General features: G+C 33.0%; 1 protein-coding gene across 1 annotated transcript in view; it reads left to right on the top strand.

Annotated features, from left to right (window-relative positions):
• Positions 1–13798: 13798 nt before the first annotated feature.
• The window catches only part of LOC149538791 (NAD(P)-binding Rossmann-fold superfamily protein), an 86196-nt gene continuing 80538 nt past the window's right edge, over positions 13799–19456 (top strand). The window contains exons 1-2 of the mRNA XM_089800107.1: positions 13799–14059; positions 14161–14354. Coding sequence (XP_089656233.1) covers positions 13968–14059; positions 14161–14354 — 286 coding nt within the window. The 5' untranslated portion in view covers positions 13799–13967. The remainder of the gene's footprint in view (positions 14060–14160; positions 14355–19456) is intronic.

The raw sequence follows: 19456 nt of genomic DNA, 5'->3' as shown, positions 1-19456 counted from the left end.
ATCGAAGTTGAGTGACAACATATTGATGCCAAGTGTTAGTATTCATGTTAAATCTTGGATTTGATGAATCTAAGCCAATTATTTTATTTTCTTCAAGCATGTGGAAGATAACTATGGTGAGTTGGTGGCACAAAATTCATGGTAAACTATTTTGAGGTGAATTTAAAGAGGATTGAAGAAGAAGTTTCTAGAAGGGACTAAAATGAAAAGGTGGTAGATTCATTGAATCCTACCTAATTCTACCTAACCCTAAAATGGATGATAGAGGTTGAATGATAAAAGATCTTAAATTTCTATTTATAGAAATGGGTGGTTAGAAGCAAGGTTGATCGATGTTGGAGAACCTAAGTTAGACAAGAGGTCTAAGGTATTGGTTCATTTAGAGACCAAAACAAAAGAGATTTCTATTGGAAAGCAAAGCAAGAAGGCTTAAGAGTATGAATGCTTAAAGGGTGAGCAAGCTATCAGAGCTAAAGTGTGTGAAAACTAAGCAGAATGGAGGACTAAATTAGAGATCTATAATTTGCAAGTTGTTATCAGATCAAGCCTTACTGTTACTTTCTAACCATTATACCAGTCTATGGTAGATCTTTTTGATTAAGGTTGACCTAATAGTCATTTGTAACTATCCTAATTGGGTGACATTCCAAGTGAATGATCTAAAGTCCTCTAACAAGGCTCACTCCTAATAGGGTGATTGAAATCCTCTAACCATGTCACATTTAACAGTGTGTATTGTACTAACAAGGCATCACTTTAGAAGAGTGAGAATGAGTAGCATGTTATTGGTAGTTTTTTCCAAATTGGGTTTCCATGTAAAATCATTGTGTCAAATGTCTTATTGAATCTATTACGTTTCATGCTTACATTTATGTAAAGTTGATTTGACAGTAACATACAAGTCTAAGTGATTGTATGGTCTAATGGATGCATGCATGATGAATATGCTTTATGGATATGGGTTCACTAAGCTATGAAAAGTTTTATTTGTACATCTAGACCTTGGATAACTAATTCACCCCCCTTGTCTTAGTTATTCTAAAGTATTCCTTGACAATGTCTTCATGATGATGAGATATTCATCTTAGAATATGATCTTATTTATATTTAGAATTTACTATTATACTTACTTCATATTTGCATGTGTATGGTGTGTGTGTGTGTGTGTGTGTGTGTGTGTGTATTTTACAATTATGTTTGACATGCCTAATATGGTTGAGGGAGGGACTTATAGTCACCTACTAGTCAAGATCTACATGATGTACCACTCCTTGCCATTATTTGTTTAGCTTAGATATATATGCACATGTACATGCTCGTCTTTTATACAGATTTACAAGTATCAGGCAGCGACTTCTCTGAATTGCTAGGATGAGTGTGTTGTATCGCGATAACTCAATGGTAAGAAAGGAGAGATAATGTTCAGGTCCAATCCCATCCATATCTTAATTACATGTCATAGGAAGGAGGACATGTATTTGATTTCCACCTTTTGTAAACCCATGAGTTTATCTTTGTTTGTGTCCTTTACTATTGAGTTTTGGTATTGTTGCTTTTATGTGGATTTGAATATCTGATTTATTTGGTAAATGATTTAATTATAATATTTGGGTTAATCATATATATTGAGAATTATTAAATTTTATTTGAATAATTTTTTAAATTAAAATATGAGAATATTTAATTAATTAAAAACTAATTAAATATGTTCTTTAATTTAAAAGGACTTAATTTAGAAGTCTAATTTAGAAAATTGGTTTACGAGAAACTAAAATAAGATGATATTTAATTAATTAGAAATTAGAGTAAATATGTGCTTCAATTTAAAAAAATTAGTCTAATTTAAGAAGTTGCATTAAAAAGATAATTCAAGTATTAAAAGATTAAAGATTTGATATTGTTTTATTATAACTATTTAATTAATAATAATTAAATTAGAGTTGCATTTAATAATGAGTTTTAATTATTATTATTAATTTAAATAATAAATTATGCATTAAATAGTGCTTGCACTAATTAATAAAGTGGAGGAAAAGAACATTTTAATTGAAAGGTTCTTTAAGTGTGCATAAAAGGATTAAATAATTAAAGTAATTATTATTTGATAAAGTTAGTGGCTTTTAGAATATTGAAGAACAAAAACCCTAGTTAGGATTATGGTTCTTTATAAGGGGGTTAGTAGTTCATTTGAGGGACACACAGGTTTTGGAGAGAAAATTTTAGAATTGGATCAAAGGAATTGTTGAAAGTTTTAGAGGGTTTGGATTTGCATGTGTTCACATATTGTCTCAGATATTAGCTATGGTTTTGAGGTAGGGTTTGAAAACCAAGTATAGAATTTTATTGAAAGATTTGTCTACTTTGTGTCTTCCTAGGTGCTTGCATAATGCTTATTAATTTTTGAATAAAGAAGTATGTGGTAGATTTTGAAAAGAAAAACTTATTGATGGAATTAAATCATATGACTAAAAACCATGTTTTTTCTTATATTCTATTTATAGTCTTGTGATGTTTATTTTTGTGATGGTTTTCTTTGTGGGTTATTTAGTTGGCCAAGTTAAGATGTGCACTAGAGGCATTTTTGAGATTTCTTTTATGATTATTTGACTAGATGTCATGATATACTTTATGATTTGAATTGAGATTTATGTTTTATGAGCTTTATGCTATTAAGTATTTATGAGAACTTGAATTTTCAGAACCAAGGTTATTTTTGGGTTTCCTGTTAAGGAACCACATTCGATTAGTATTACATTTGTGGTATGATACACAATTGTGGCTTGTGAGTTTTGGCAAGGTAGTCGATGTGCATGTCTATAGGAGTTGCTTACAATGGAGGTCAAGGTCTAAAGTGGTTGCCATGGTAACTCATTGTAAGTTGTGTAATAAGAAATAACATAGTAATTAAAATATTTTAAAAATATTAAAAAGATAAGTTAGAGGTTTTTCCTTGTCCATGCCTTAAGTGCTTGTATAGGCTAAGGATGGGAATGGGATGATAGCTAGTGAGAGGTATGATTAGTTTTCCTTCTCTTTGTGAAAGGGTATTTTGGTTCCACATGTGTCACATTGAGACTCAACACTTGAGGGTCTGGGGTCTAGTGAGAGGCTAGTCCAGGTAACTCAAGTAGTTTGACCATGTGATGACAATCCCTAGTATATAGCTCAAGTCTTCTTCATTTAAAAAAAAATTTATTTACCTCTAGTGGTGTACTTGTTGGATATTACTTTTGATGGTGTATTTATTGTGAGTTGTTACTTATTTATTGGATGCCATTTATTGTTGACAATTGACTTTTATTGATGAGTGTCAATTATTTATTGGTGGTGTATTTATTGTTGGATATTCTTATTGTTGGTGATTAACTTTAATTGATGATAGTTGTTGTTAGTTGATTATCGTTCTTGGACATGTGGCATTTGACTTAAGGTGGATACCTTTCATTGACTTTATTTTGATTTGATATTGTATTGTATTTGGTATCTAGATGTTGACTTGGTATGTGATGTTGGTATTGAATAAGTGTCCTTTTGATTTTGATTATCTCTTCTTCTTGAGTAGTTTGTGTTACCCTTGAGGTAGATTTGGCTATAAGAGTTCCTTGTCTAGGATTTTTTTATAGTTTGATAATCTATATGTGGATCGTACATCATCTCTCTTGCATGGTGGGAATGGGAGCTTGACTAGGTGACCACGTGGTTAGGAGGCAGTGCCTTCTTACCATTTGCCCCCCTAGATTTGTGGATGTTGGTTGCTCGTTGGTGCAAATGTATCCTTTATCATTATTATTCATATCTTAGAGACTTCTATTTAGTTGATGTATATATGTTAACATGTATCTTGTATTTGGATGTACTTGTATCCATTCTCACATACCCTACAACATGTGTAGTGGATGTTATTTGTAATGCCCTGCTTGAAGATCTTTGGAACAAAGATTTAATACAAGCCAAGATTTTTTTTTTTTTTACAAGTATGAATGTATATGACAACATCATATAGGGACAATGGAAGACTTCACCAGAAATCCTAGCAACCAACTAATCTCCAAATGCCACCACCAAATGAAAATAACAAACCATAGAAGAACACAAACAATTCTAAATCCAAAACACTCTGAATTCAAAATCCAATTCCAAGGTATTCAAGAACACCATAGAAGGTAGTCAAAACACCTCTCGAAAACTTTTAGTCAAACTAAAAAGTGCTTGCTATCTGCCCAGATAGGTTTTCCAAAGACCCAAGCAACACTTTATTCCAGCACTATGCGATACTTTCCAATATTGCATGACCTTTCTAAAGAAGGCATGCGATACTTTTAAGGTCTGGGTGACACTTCTTCGAAAGCCATGCAATACTTCATAAGTATCGTCAATCTTTCTCCATTGGTCATGCAATACTCCAAAGTGTCACATGATAGTTTTCCTATAGGCATGCAATACTTTCCAATATAGCACAATTCTTCTTCTTTGGGCATGCGATACTTAAAGTATTGCCCAATGTTGGCACATGGTCGCCTAAGAAAAGAAAGAACACACCAAGGAAAAACAAGGGGATAAAACAAGAAATCAAGACCTCCACATTGGGGAGTACCGAATCCATAGTCGAGGTGTAGACACTCAGACAATAACTACAAGAAAGAAACTGCATCAAATCATCGAACATAGTAGTGAAGGGAAAGAACTGAAAGCAACATCACAATGTATAGAAGCAATATCACAATGTACTAAAATAAAAAACTAAGTGCATGGTTCCTTCCAACTATAATAGCATCATGAGACCCCAAAGGTCATAGTCATCCCTCATGCATAACATCCCAAACTACCAACTAGATAGTTGGAGTTGTCTTATAAGGATGTTACTACTATAGCATAATAACATCATAAGAAAAATAAATCTAACATACTAAACCAAAAGCAATAGATACTCCAATTGCACAAATCACATCATCTAATCATATGCTAAACATTATATGAATAAGAGATCTAACATGCTAACTAGTAAAGCAATAGATATTCCAACTAATCAAATCACATCATCTAATCATATGCTAAACCTCATAATATAGAAATACGTCAAATAACTAACATCATATATATATGACATTCAAGCATTCCAATGAAAGCATAAATCATAATAAAGCATACTCTAGAACCTGAAGTATCAAGTGAAAACATCCAACAACGGTCACATTAGGGCAAAAGACCATCTCTATACACCGATCTCCAGTAATGGTGAAGGTAGCTACACCTCCCAACCATGTGGAACCCATAGGCCCACTCCTGTTGTGCTGATGGAGATAATAATCCAACCACAAACACACATAAAAGAAACATCCATGGCTAACACTCACGCCCAATAGCGTGATGACTAAAACCAAGACCATGAGACAATGCAAGTACAATAGGTCTTGGTTAGACACTCAATGAGCTACTAATTAGGGGCTGACATCATGGAGAGTCACTTGGCATCAACAAACCCAAGCTCAAATCATGTAGATTCAACTCCCTCAATAGAAAGGCTCTAGCACAAAACTTTTTCATTATCTTAAGTTTTATTACCACCCAATATTTTATTTAGTTATCACTTGATTAAAGCTCCCTCTTCCAACCTGTGGCGTCATGATCGTCAAGATGCAAGATAGAAGCCCTCTCCATATGCTACCCTACCCTACCCATGCTCATCCAATGATGAGTACCCATAGGCATGCATATTCCCAACCCAACCCCAAATGATCATAACTCTCAAAAGTACCATCGAAGATCAGGCCTTGTAAGTCACCTAACAAATGCACACACACATGCTTGTGTGTGGCGCACCACCATCACAAAGATCATATCACAAGGACTGGATGAGAACACATGCAAAAAAATCACTCAACTGAAAACAAAATCAAGAAGACATATTCTACATGAATCTCAATGAATAATAAAACCATACATCATGAACTCACGCAACCGGCCTCAATCTGGGAGCATGGATTCTACACGAATCCCAATGATGTGAGAAGACCAAACATCATGAACTCACTCAACCAGCCTCAATTTGGGAGTATGGATTTTACACGAATCCTAGTGTCCACGAAACAATAATAAGGGTCCAAAAGAAACAATAACACCAAGTATAAAATTGTTCAATCGAACACCTTTGTCAGGTGTACAGATGCGAGACACATCCCAATGCAAACATAAAGTGCAATAGTGGTCTGACTAATATCCTATATATAATCCATGTCCATGACCAATATCATGCCAAGAAAACTTGAGAAAATTGAGCGGTACACAAATTGAGGTGAAAAACCTCAAAACGCAAAAACTTTGAAATTAAAACCCATTTGGTCTTATGGCACAAAAGCCAAAAAAATCCAATAAAATATGGGTTTGGAGTCTGTATGCAAAAATGGCCAACATAATGGTGCAAAACCCCAAACCCTCATCCCCAAAAACAAGGAAATACTCATACCCACCCAACTGGGTAGAGCTAGCATATAGAAACAGAGAGGAACACTAGTTCTCAGCCTCCTAACAAATGGATACCAAAAATAGAAGTAGAAATAGAGCTGAAACAATAATACAGGAGAGCCCTACCTCATAGCCAAAAGGGGCAAAATGAGAACTTGAACCATAAAATAAAAATGTTCTAGAAGTAGCTGAAAATTGTGGCAATCCAAGGTCTCCCTGAGTTGGATCCAACAAGACCGATCTCGTGACCATCCCATCCCCATAGCTCCCACAACAAATGAAACAATAATTCCTCATGAAAAGGATTTTGGGTTTTACTCTCAACTTTCTAATTCAAATGTGAGGAGTGAGGAATTAAATTCCTTTGAGGATACTTATTCACTTTTTGAGTGAATAATTGATTAGGGCAAATAACTAGCCAACCTAGTTAAACCCAGAATCAACCCAAACAAAAATAGGCTATTCCTAGAAATAGGAATTCATTTATGGAAAAGTTGTCAAAAATTGAAATAAAATAAAGCTTGAAAACCCCAAAATCATAGAATTTTTCTTAACAACTTTCACGATAATGGGAACCTCTAAATGCACAGACACGCTCATTGATCTAATCACATAATGCAAATGAGTTTAAATTTAATAATCACTGAAAGATTTAATAAAACAATTAATTTAGATACGTTGACCATACAGGAATGACATTGGTAAAATATGAATGGTTGAATCACTAACTCCATGTGCCATTGCCAGGGATATAAATCCTGCACACTAAAACACACAATCAAGTGTAATTGCATACAATAACATAGCCAAAACAATAAATGTATTAAATGCCCAATTTAACCATTTATTCAATTATATTGAAATAATCCATTTACATTACTCACATTCACATATAGCAAGAATGAAGTAAATAACCATAGCATTAAATCCATCACATAACATAATCAGAGATATGTCCAAATATCGAATTACTAGGTATCATCATAAGACATTCTGTCATCTCAAAATGGCATCATCATGCAAAAATGATCGATTGAACAACATAGTAGTTTAGCATCTATGATACTAAAATCAAAGTATAACATCTAACCCTCAGGTCATCTCAAATGTAAAACATAACATGAGTAACAAGTATCTCTTGGATCAAAATATAACAAGGTAAATATCCGTAGCACATAATCAATGAATCCAACATGGACAATTCAATTCTAGATATTTAAGCATTTAATAATGGTTGTTTAAACAACATGAAAAGGTACTTACAACACATAAGTGAACACAGTCATATACACGACTAACCACTGCTATAGGAACCTAGTCGAGTGTAGCAAGATAATAGTACACAATGCAATCTCTGTACACATCTTTGAGTAATCGCAGAACAACACATTATACCACATTGATCCTGGCAACCATTGTGACAAACCTCAGTGAACCATAAAACACATCATAATCTAATAAATTAACTAAAAAAACATAAACAAAGTAACTAATATAGTAACATAAATCCAATCACCTCAAGGGTGTAGACCACTCATGGTCCCAATCACAATCCCTTCTTAAGGAGAGATCAATGAGGTTGCATCATTTGATGTGTTCTAATTCTATTAGTTGTATTCATGCATTTGCTTATGAGATGATGCATCTGTTATTTCCTTATGATTCATGAACACGTACTAAAGACTTAAACTAATAATTATATAAACTTCTTAAACATAACTCAATGTGAAGGAACGCTTGAGGAATGAGAATTCTATTTGTAATTGCTCATGTGTACTTGTAGTGTATATGTATATTTCTTCCGCATTGTTCTCTTGTGTTGTATAAACTTAAAAAACATAGTTCAATAAACATTGTAACATGTTAGGTTTATTTCTCTTGGGTTCCTGAGCAAGGCATTGCAAGTTCGTTTGTTGAGCTTTAAGATGATATTTGCTTTTAGATTCATTATGATGGCACTAGTAAAATGTTTTATGCGTATCCAAGTCTACTTTCCTTGGCCTTGCAGAGCCAGAAGTGTAGGAGAATTTCCTAATTCCTATTAGTTGGTCTAGTCCTCCATTAGAGAATTGATATTTCTTTATTTAGTGTTATTGAAGTGTATTGGTAGTTGTTAAGGTATAAAACCCTTTTTTAGAGCCAACAAAATGAGTGCTAGGTGTTCCATTCATTCTAATGAGAGATGGGTTCTTGTATAACACATCTCATGAAACATGGGTCAATACATTTCACTAAAAACCCTATACAATCAAATGTTGATAATATTATCATAATTTGACTTGCTATGGAAAATATCTCCTACTTATCAATTAATGAATTCAAGGGGTTTTCTAATAAATGGTCCATATGGCACAATGCTTATTAATTTTTTTTGCAAGTGGGTTTGCAAGAAAAGTGAGCTTGACCATGGAAGAAACTTTGTAATTAAGCACACTTAAGCTAGAGTAGTACTAGGACAGATGACCTCTTGAGAAGTCCCAATGCTTTACCTCACCTAGATGTAATGATTCTGAAGTGCTCCATTCGTTCTTGTGAAAGATAGGTTCTTTTGAACCACTACCCACGAAACATGGGTCAATGATCTATATAGTTGAATCATGACCAACATGATGAGTGCTTGGTGTTCTATTCATTCTTGTGAGAAAGGGGTTCTTGTAAATCACTTCTCATGAAATATAGGTTCGTAAAATTTGCTAAAAAACCTACACACTCAAATGCTAATAACATTATTATAATTTTGATTTGATATGGAAAATATCTCCTACTTATCAATTGGTGAAGTCAAGAGTTTTTTTAATAAATGGTCCATATGGCACAATACTTGCTAATTTTTTTGCAAGTGGGGTTGCAAGAAGAGTGAACTTAACCATGGAAGAAACTTCGTAGTTAAGCACGCTCGAGCTAGAGTAGTATTGGGATGGATGACCTCTTAATAAGCCACAATGCTTCACCTCTATGAACATCACCAAGATGTAACATTGGGGTTTGTCTTCTATAGCCTATGGATTTGATTTTCTGAGATCTTCTATGACTTGATTTGCAAATGCCTTACAATTGAAATAATTTACAATTAATTTTTGGCCTACTTAGCATATCCTTATATTAATTCTATGAACATTATGAATTATTCTTTATCAATTTAATTGATCTTTGATCAAAGCTTGGGAATAATATACATGCACATGAAAGTATGCCTTGAATTAATGTAAAAGCTTGCAATACATAAATTTATAATTAGTATTTTTCAAACAAATTCCGCTTAGTTAATTGTTTAAATTGTGAATTTATGTATTAAAAGGCTTTACATTAATTCACTCCATACTTTCATATACATATGTATTATTCCTAAGCTTTGATTAAAGATCAATTAAATTGCCAAAGGGTAAATCATAATGTTAAGGGAATTAATATAAGGATTTGCTATGTAGGTCAGAATTTGAATTTTAAATGATTGTAATCATAAGGCATTTTCCAATCAAATCATAGAAGATCTCATGAGTATTCAAAATCAAATCCATAGGCCGCAGAAGATAAACCCCAATGGATTAAGGCACTGATCATTCTAGTAGAAGGGTTTGCAGTATTCTCACATTTTAAATTTTTCTTTGAAATTTAAATCAAATGTCAAAGTTTAATTTCTTGTCTAAATTATTGTAATTTATTCCATCTTAAGTTCCGTTCAAGAGATTTTGAGGAAAGATAATTAGCCAATATATGGGTCAACTTTAATTGTTGAGCTTTGAAATGCGATTTATTTCTTCTTTTGGACTTATTGTGATGGGATTAGTAAAACATTTTATCTGAATTCAGGGCTACCCGACTTGGTCTTGCAGAACTAGAAGTGTAAGAGAATTTCCTAATCTCTGTTAGTTGGTCTAGTCCTTCATTAAAGAATTGACATTTCCTTGTTTAGTGTTACTAAAGTGTACTGGTAGATGTTAAGGTGTAAAACTCTTTTTTGGAGCCAACAAAATGAGTGCTAGGTGTTTTATTCTTCTCATTGGAGACGAGTTCTTGTAAATCACTTCTCATGAAACATGGGTCAATGAATTTCATACGATTGAATGTTGATCATATTATTTAACTTGCTATGGAAAATATCTCATACTTATCAATTGGCGAACTCAAGGGTTTTTGATAAATAGTCCATATGGCACAATGCTTGTTAATTGTTTTTGCAAGTGGGTTGCAAGCAAAGTGAGCTTAACCATGGAAGAAACTTTGTACTTAAGCACACACGAGCTAGAGTAGTACTAGGATAGATGACCTCTTGAGAAGTCCCAACGCTTCACCTCTGTGAACATCACCTAGATGTAATGTGTGCCAAGTGTTCCATTTGTTCTTGTGAGAGATGGGTACTCATAAAACATGGGTCAATCAATTTGACTAAAAATATACACATTTGAATCATGACCAACACAATGAGTGCTTGGTGTTCCATTCATTCTCATGAGAGATGGGTTCTTGTAAATCACTTATCATGGAACATGGGTCATTGAATTTTACTAAAAAAACCTACATAGTTGAATGAAAATAACATTATCATAATTTGACTTGCTCTGATAAATATCTCCTAGTTATCAATTGGTGAACTCATGGGGTTTTCTGATAAATGGTCCATATGGCACAATGCTTGCTAATTGTTTTTGCAAGTGGGGTTGCAAGCAAAGTGAACTTAACCATGGAAGAAACATCATAGTTAAGCACGCTCGAGCTAGAGTAGTTTTGAGATAGATGACCTTTTCAGAAGTCACAATGCTTCACCTCTATGAACATTACCTAGATGTAACGAGTGCTAAGTGTTCCATTTGTTCATATGTGAGATAAGTTCTTATGAATGACTAATCACAAAACATGGATCAATAAATTTGACTAAAAAATCTACACACTTCATAATAGCAATATTATAATTTCCTATCATTTCTCTATGAAGAAAAAATCATGTGTAAGAACATGACTCTTCACGGTCTACATATTTTCAAAATTTTGAATGGCCAAATCACCTCTCTTATCGGCTCATTGACGCACAAAAGCAGGGAACCGGCTACGATGCGCACCATGCCATTTAGCCTTTCCATTAGTTTACCTTCCATCTCCCTCATCGGATGTCATGCAACATTTGTTAGTTAGTACCGTACCCATATTGCTGTTAAATCAAATGATATACAAATTTATTTTCTAACTTTCACTTATATTTATATTTTTGTAAGGGTCCATACCTTTCTAGGTTATACTTTAAAATGAAGCTATATAATATATTATATTGCATTCTATAATGTCTTTCTATTATTTATTGTATTGTATTAATATAATATAATATAATTTTATATACATTAATAATTTATTTTAAAATTTTATTACTTTAATTTAAAATTTTTGAATGAATTTAATTTTATAAGTAATAATAAATATATATAAGATAAATACAAATAATATAATTTATTAACTTATTTTTATAATTCATTCAAATTAATAAAAAACATATAAGTTATGGTTTTAAAAGTTTAGTAGCATTTAAAAAAAAGAAAATAGACTTATATATTATATAAATATAAGATAAGATAATTATTTCTTTATTAACTAATTTTGTAATTTTACTTTAAGTTATTTTAATATGTTTCATTTTTTTTTTTTAAATTGTTGACAATTTTTTGGTATTAAATATATATATATTTAAAATTATTTGATTTAGTAACAATTTATATTGATGTAAAGTAAAATTGTCATTTTCTTGTATATAAAATATTCTTCAATGTAAAAATATAACAAATTTAATTTAATTAATAAAATTTTAAAATGAAAACCAAAATAACTTCTTAAATTAGGGTAAAAAGTTTATGCTAGGATGTTATCAATTATTAACATATTACTGTTAATTCAATTTTTATTTAAGAGAGTTATTGATAGTTTACGTACAATTTAATTGATATCCGTCAATGAATTTTTACTTTTAGTTATTTACATTAAAAAATTATATAGAACACATATTAGATTCTAACATAAAAAAACTACACTAAAACATAAATAACAAACTTAATTTTAGCAAACAAAATATTTGAATATTATCATTTAGATTGAAACTTCTTTAAATAATTTGGTAAAATAGATAACAATATTTTTTTCCAAAATATCTATAATATAAAACCTTAGTGTTAAAATAAAATGATCTATAATATAAAACCTTAGTGTTAAAATAATCTTGAACATTATTTTTAGTAATTGAAATTTTTGAATTTAATATAAATCTATACTAATCTAAACCTAAAATTTCCTTATTATATGTCAAATCATTATACAAAATTCAGTTTCTTTTAAGTTTCACATACAAACTATCAGTTTTGGCTATGGAGGGTCAAAATGCACTGCATGGACCAAAATGCACTGCATAACCAATTTGTTTGTATTTTTAAACAAATTAACATTCATATATAAATTTATAATTAATTAATAAAAACATTTTGGTTCCTCAACATCGACCGCACCACCACAATAGATCTCTTGTTATTATTAGTCCCTGCCTATTTATAGGCAGGGTACTAATGGTTTTTTTACCCCCCCTCCCTATTAATTTTTGACAACAATTATTCTATTTCTAAAGTTATTTTTAAAGTTCAACAAACTTTCTATTTTAAAATTAATTTATGTTGATTTATTACCTTTTTCTAATTGGTCCATTACATTTTTGGTGGGCTTTATTTTATTTTTCCATTGTAAAAAATACAATATTTTCTAACATACATTAATGAATTCATTAATTGCACTCTATCTTTTACATATTTGTTTTTGTATATTTGTCACAAGTTCATTAGAGTTATAAAATAATTAAAACTTTATTTTTTAAATATTTGTCACAAGTTGATTAGATTTATTAATAAAAAATCATATTTTTATCTTTCACAACAAAAATAATGTCTTATCAATATTAATATCACAATTTTTAGTTTTGAATATAGTATTTAAAAATGTTAATATATTTTATATTATTTTAAAAATTAGTTTTATATAAATCAATAATTACTAAATTTGATTTTTTATTAAAATATATTATTGCTATTAAGAATTGTATTGCTTTATATATATAAACTTTACTATATATCAATTAAAAAAAATAAAAACAATTAATCTCAAAATTTAAAATAAAATTTTAAAAATCCTAAATTTGTTAGTTAAAACTCTATTCATTCAAATCTCACAATTTTACAATACATTACAGTATGTTGTATATTTTTAGACAATAGGTAGTCGCTACATTATTCTATAAAATTTAAATTTAAAATATTAACTTAGTAAATTTGCTAAAATTTATAACTTCTCTTTTCAAAACCATAATTTTAACAAATATTACATCCAATTTGTTTCCCTACAGGCAGGGACTCCAGCTCTCAAAGAGCTCTGGTTATCTAATACTATTATTACCGTAAACAGATTTTCAGCGAACAAATTGTAAAATGCGGTTTGGCATTGTCTAGCGATCGAAAGTGAAAGCGTGGGGTGTTTTAGGCAGGATGGATCTGACTGGTAAAAATGTTCTGCTCACAAGTAATGGTGATGAAGTTTCCTTAAATTTAGCTCTCAATTTGTGCAAGACTGGCTGCAGGTTAGATTTTCAGTTTTTTTTTTCAATCACAAAATTCCCATACGGAAATTTCGGTAATTTTTGGAACACATTTTCATATATGTTGTATAAGTCAATGGCAGAGTTGTGCTGGCTGGCAATGGTTCCGATTTTCGCAACAGTGTGGAGCATCTCAAGAATTTTGTCAACGACAGCATAGTTGGTGTCGCTGAGCTTGATATGAATAGCACTGAATTGGTAGTCGATGAAGCAATCAATAAAGCATGGCGAAGTCTCGGTCACATTGATGCTTTAGTCAATTGCTACGCTTACGAAGGTATGTCCTTTTTTAATCTTGATTTTGCTTGATTTGCAGTTCAAAATTGGATTAAAGAAGACATTTGAAATGATAGAATTGGGCTTGTTGCATTTAGTTATAGGAATGTCATCTACCTTGGATTAAGTAACATTTTCAGATTAGGAATTTGTAAGGTTTTTTTCCCGTCTTTTTTTTTCTTTGCTCGATTCATGGTTTGAAGGAGGGAATTAAAGAAGAAATTTGAAATACCGACTTAGGCTTGTTGCACTCTGTATTGGCACACCATCTTCCCCGGGTCTATGCATTGGGTTTAGGTTAGAAATACCAATTCTTCCGCCTTATTTTTCAATTTCATGAATTTCGGAGGGTGAATTGAAGAAGTTTTTTGAAATGTTCGACTTAGGTTTTGCATTCCTCATTGTCGTGTCATCCCCGTGGACCATGCAACAGAATTTAAGTTTTGGAATGGTAACCTTTTTTTTTTTCACTATGTGGCCATGTTTTAGCAGGCAATCTTTTTTTTATTACAACCATTAAAGTTAAATGTTTTGCCGAGTCTTAAAAGTTATCAGGATATTGTTCAGGTGTCTATCCCAGACATGCATTGCTGGATGCCATGACCCTTGGTCTCAAGTCAGTTGAATCTAAAATCTCTTGTTTCTACATCTTTGCAAAGATGATATTTTTAAAAATATGATGAATGGTGATAGATCAATGGGGATTAACCGTGTTACATCTGACCCGGTCTTAATCTAATGGGGTAAGCCTTGTTACTTTGAGTTACCATGGATTTGCGGACTATGTAAGCCCAACTTCTTGTTCCGCATACTGGATTTTTAATCTCATTATTTCACAGAATAGCGCTTCTGCAAAATTAGCGGCTTAATTTCTCTGTAGCTGGAATCATTATATTTGCTATAGTTAATGTTATGCTGTTCAATGATCATGATCACCAAGAGTGACATTTTGTGCCTTCATTTGGTCTAAGTGCTGACTAGCTTAGGTTATTAGTGTTGGGGTCGGTGCCTGCATCTCCTTTGGGTGAAGGTACCGTTCAGCATAGATTGATGGATTTGTGACATGTGCTTAACCGCCTCCCGTGGATCTTTGTCTTTGGCTGTTGTGGTGTTCATTGAAAGCTTGAGAGCTTTTGGTGTAACGGCAGTGGTGATTCCGACAAGTGGTACCAGAGTGCTGGGTTATGGGTTCAAATCCCTCGGGTCATGGTGAGGGGGGGATTGTTGGGAGGTCATTGCCTCCATTTGAAGGTACTGTTCAAATAGACCGATGAATTTGTGACATTTGCTTAAACGCCTCCCGTGGATCCTTGTCTCTGGCTGTTGTGACGTTCATTGAAAGCTCAATCTTTTAGTGTAACAGCAGCGGTGATTCCAACAATTACTGGTTCTTGGCCTGCTATCTTTTTACATCTTACATAACTTTGTTTGCAAGGCATGAGTTCCACGATGTTTCCTTGAAATAGGGTTGAGCAGAGGTTAAGTTCTAGCTGTTTTTCAACTCGCCAATGAACATCAATATGACCTTATTTCGTATTGTACAACCTGAAACAGGGAAACAGTTTCTGAAGCTTGTAATGAGTTTAGAAATTCTCTACTTTCAAAATTTTGGAAAAAAATAGTAGAAGCAAAAAATGTTCTGTACAAATAAAGCAATACATATAAAAGAAAAGAGTGGAAATGTAGTATTAATACCAATATTTTTGAAAATCTAATGTTTAACAATTAAAACTGAAGTAGGTCAAGATCTAGACAATGTGGCCATAAAATAACTAAAACGTCCATATCATCAAGATTAAACATAGCTACACATCTGATAGCCAATCTCGAAGTCCAAATTTGCAGGATAGAAATAGCTAATTTACTAACGCATGACATGGAATGATGTAATAAATAATGAAGTAACATTTTAATGTTTTTGAAGGAAAAAAAGGTTTTGAAGGGACCCGAAACCCTTAACAAGCAGATTTTGAAGGGACTGGAACCCATAAACAGACAGCTGCCCAAAGAAGCGCATCATACAGCAGTAGCCAAGAAACCAACATACCATCAGCAGCTGAAAAACCAGCATACCAACAGTACCTTAAAAGATGATAACATAACAGAAACAAGCTGCACCAAAAAGGCCAAAGCCTTCAGAAATTACGTAGGGTTTTGAAAGGCTCCCTCAACCTTGAAGAAATCTGCCAAAAGACAGAAAAGGTCTGAACCACCAACCAACTGGGTAATGATCAAGGGGTTTTGAAAGGCTCCCCTAACCTTCAACAAGAAACATTTGGTCCCGCAGAAACCATCTTGAGTATTCCTGCACTCCACCTCAATAAAAGCCAGCAACATAAGAGAGTGCAACCAACCTTCTTAGTCAAACCAAACTCCTCCTTTATAGGAATTTCATCCACCTCAATAGGACTTAAAGCCAAGAAGGAAGAAACCTATAGATAAGGAGGAGCAAATTGCAAGGAGAGGAGGAGAAAGGAAACAAATACATCAATGCTCAGCCAATTAAGATACTTTTTCCCAAACTCCACTACAAGCCCTACAAAAAAGAACCAACCATCACCACCACCTAATAGGTAAGAAGACACCCAAAACAGAGAGAGGATGGGGAAGGCAATGGGCACAACAATGCGCATCCTCTGAAGAAACTCACTGACAGTCACAACAAAATACCCCGCAACTAGGATCCACACACTTGTCACAAACCAAAAGACAGAAGGAAGGAAGGGAATAAAAAAAGAGAGAGGAAGGGAAAGGGTGTAAGCACAACAAAGTCCACCCTCAAAAGATGCGCACTTCCAAACACAACCAACCACTCTTCAACCGACCCCAACCACACTAAACCAACATAACCAACATTGTGCGACTTATTCTTACCAACAAAGAACTCCACCTCTATAGGAGCTGTGTCCACCACAAAGGGAGCTTAGACAAGCCTCCCAAAAACCAAACACCAATAGAACAAGGAAACACCTCCAATAGGAAAGGTCCACAATGGAGACGAAGAGAAGAGGGTTTGAGATCATCAAAGTACCCTAGCTTAAAAATTAGAATCCAATGGAGATGAAGAGAAGAGGGTTTGAGATCATCAAAGTACCCTAGCTTAAAAATTAGAATCCACCATCTTCCCCATCTCAAGCAAGAACCCAAGATCTTGTCGAGAGGGTCCACCTGAACCTCTGTCCCAAACATTGCCACCAAGGTAAGACACCTCTAGCAAAAGAGGAAACTTAGAGCGAAGAAGGAAATTAGCAGGTCTGAGATCATCAAAGTGCCTTTCGTAAAGAAAATCAATTTTCGCCAACTTCAGACCCTCAATAACCAAGAATCCACCTTCCCATAGAGAGAAACTATCATCTACCATTTTCCATGAAGGAAAACCCCCCAAAAACCAAAGTCCAACAACGAGGTGAATCACCATCAACAAGAAGGTCCCCAATGGAGACAAAGAAACCAATAGATCACCAATGTACACTATCTTAAAAAAACTAGAACTTGCCAACTTCCTCAACAAATAGGGACCCAAAAATCCAAGAAGACAATTCACCCAAACAATTGAAACAAACACCAATACTAAGAGAAACACCTCCAATGGAAGAGGACCCTTGAATAGAAGAAGGAAATCCAAAGGCCTGAAATCATCAAAGCCCCCTCCCTTAAGAAAATTAGCACCAACCAACTTTCCAACTTCCACCACCAAGAAACCAACTTCCTACAAAGAGATGCCTCTCGGAAAACAAACCCCAACACAAAGAGGGAACAAATTCAAAGGAAAAGGAGTCAATTAAAATGAAAACCAAATGCTAAGTGTTTGAATTGAATGAATTGTATAAGGTTTGTTTATAATGAATTTGATGCTTGTAGGAAGGAATATATAGATTTTCTGACTTCAATAAGGAAAGGACTAGTGCCTCTGTTCATCTGGGCAATAGAGTCAACTTCAATGAATTTTCACATACAACTTTATAATGTTCTACACACTTATACTGCCAACAATTAAATAATCAAGATGCGATAGATCAGATATATATGCAATCTTAAATTAGTCTAGAATGCGCTATAACTCCTCTAGTAGGGAGACAAACTGGACAGAGATACAAAAACAATTTGATATTTCACAATATTTATGTTGATCACATTTAAGATGCTAAATGACCATGTCCACTTATCTGACAATTAAATTGTATGCAAAATTCCAAAAAATTATTTAGAAAGGATGATTCATCTACAGTTTAAATCTCCATGTCATTTAAAAATAAACAAAGGACATTTTATTTTATTATAAAAATGAAATAATTGAATTTACATTATAAAGTCATATTGAGCTCCTTATCCCTCCGTAAATAATATAAAATACTTTCTGTAGAATATGAATGTCTTTCGAATATTGAATTGTCTTATCCTTTATATTTCATCTTCTATTTATATCTCAATTCTAAGTAGATACAACTTTTCAAAATGAAAAGTTGTATCCTTTCATTTACATATGGTTTTATTTAATCACATTTGTTTGATTAATTTTCAACCTTATAACATCAATAATTATCTGATTAATAATCCTTAGAAAACCTTAAAGAAATACACAGTTATTATATCAATCGTGGCTTTCTTACTTATGCGGCATCGGTAATAATACTTATCCTCTGCATACAAATAATACTATTGAATCTCCAAAAATTCAAAGTACTTGACAATGGTGATGCTGCATATGAGTCCACTAACCTTTGTATATTTCCATGAAACTCCATCATTGCTGGTGGGCTTCAACAAATAATTAATTTTTGTATCTTTATTATCTGCGATAATTGCCGTAAAACACCTTAATCACACCATATTCTCTTTGTATCTGGTCTCTCAACGAATATATTTATTTTGCCGTGAGGTGTAGACTGGACTCATCATTTTTGAGAGAACCACTCTGACCATTGACGTCCCCCATGTTACGTTCACTGCCTGAGATTATTGAATCAATGCCTTTGGGATACAGAGATATGACCATCGGCATTGTGCATTTGGTGCTCTTCATATTTGTATTTAAACTAGAACTGTTACCGCTGATACTTAGTCTAGATGCTCAATTTGGCTGGTAATATCTCCTTCACAACA

This window comes from Cupressus sempervirens, chromosome 9 (genome assembly GCF_028749045.1).
Source record: "Cupressus sempervirens isolate cs-2001-9-10 chromosome 9, ASM2874904v1, whole genome shotgun sequence".
In the NCBI taxonomy this organism is placed as follows: domain Eukaryota; kingdom Viridiplantae; phylum Streptophyta; class Pinopsida; order Cupressales; family Cupressaceae; genus Cupressus; species Cupressus sempervirens.
Note: the sequence above shows the minus strand (reverse complement) of the source record. Positions and strands in the feature narration are given on the sequence as shown.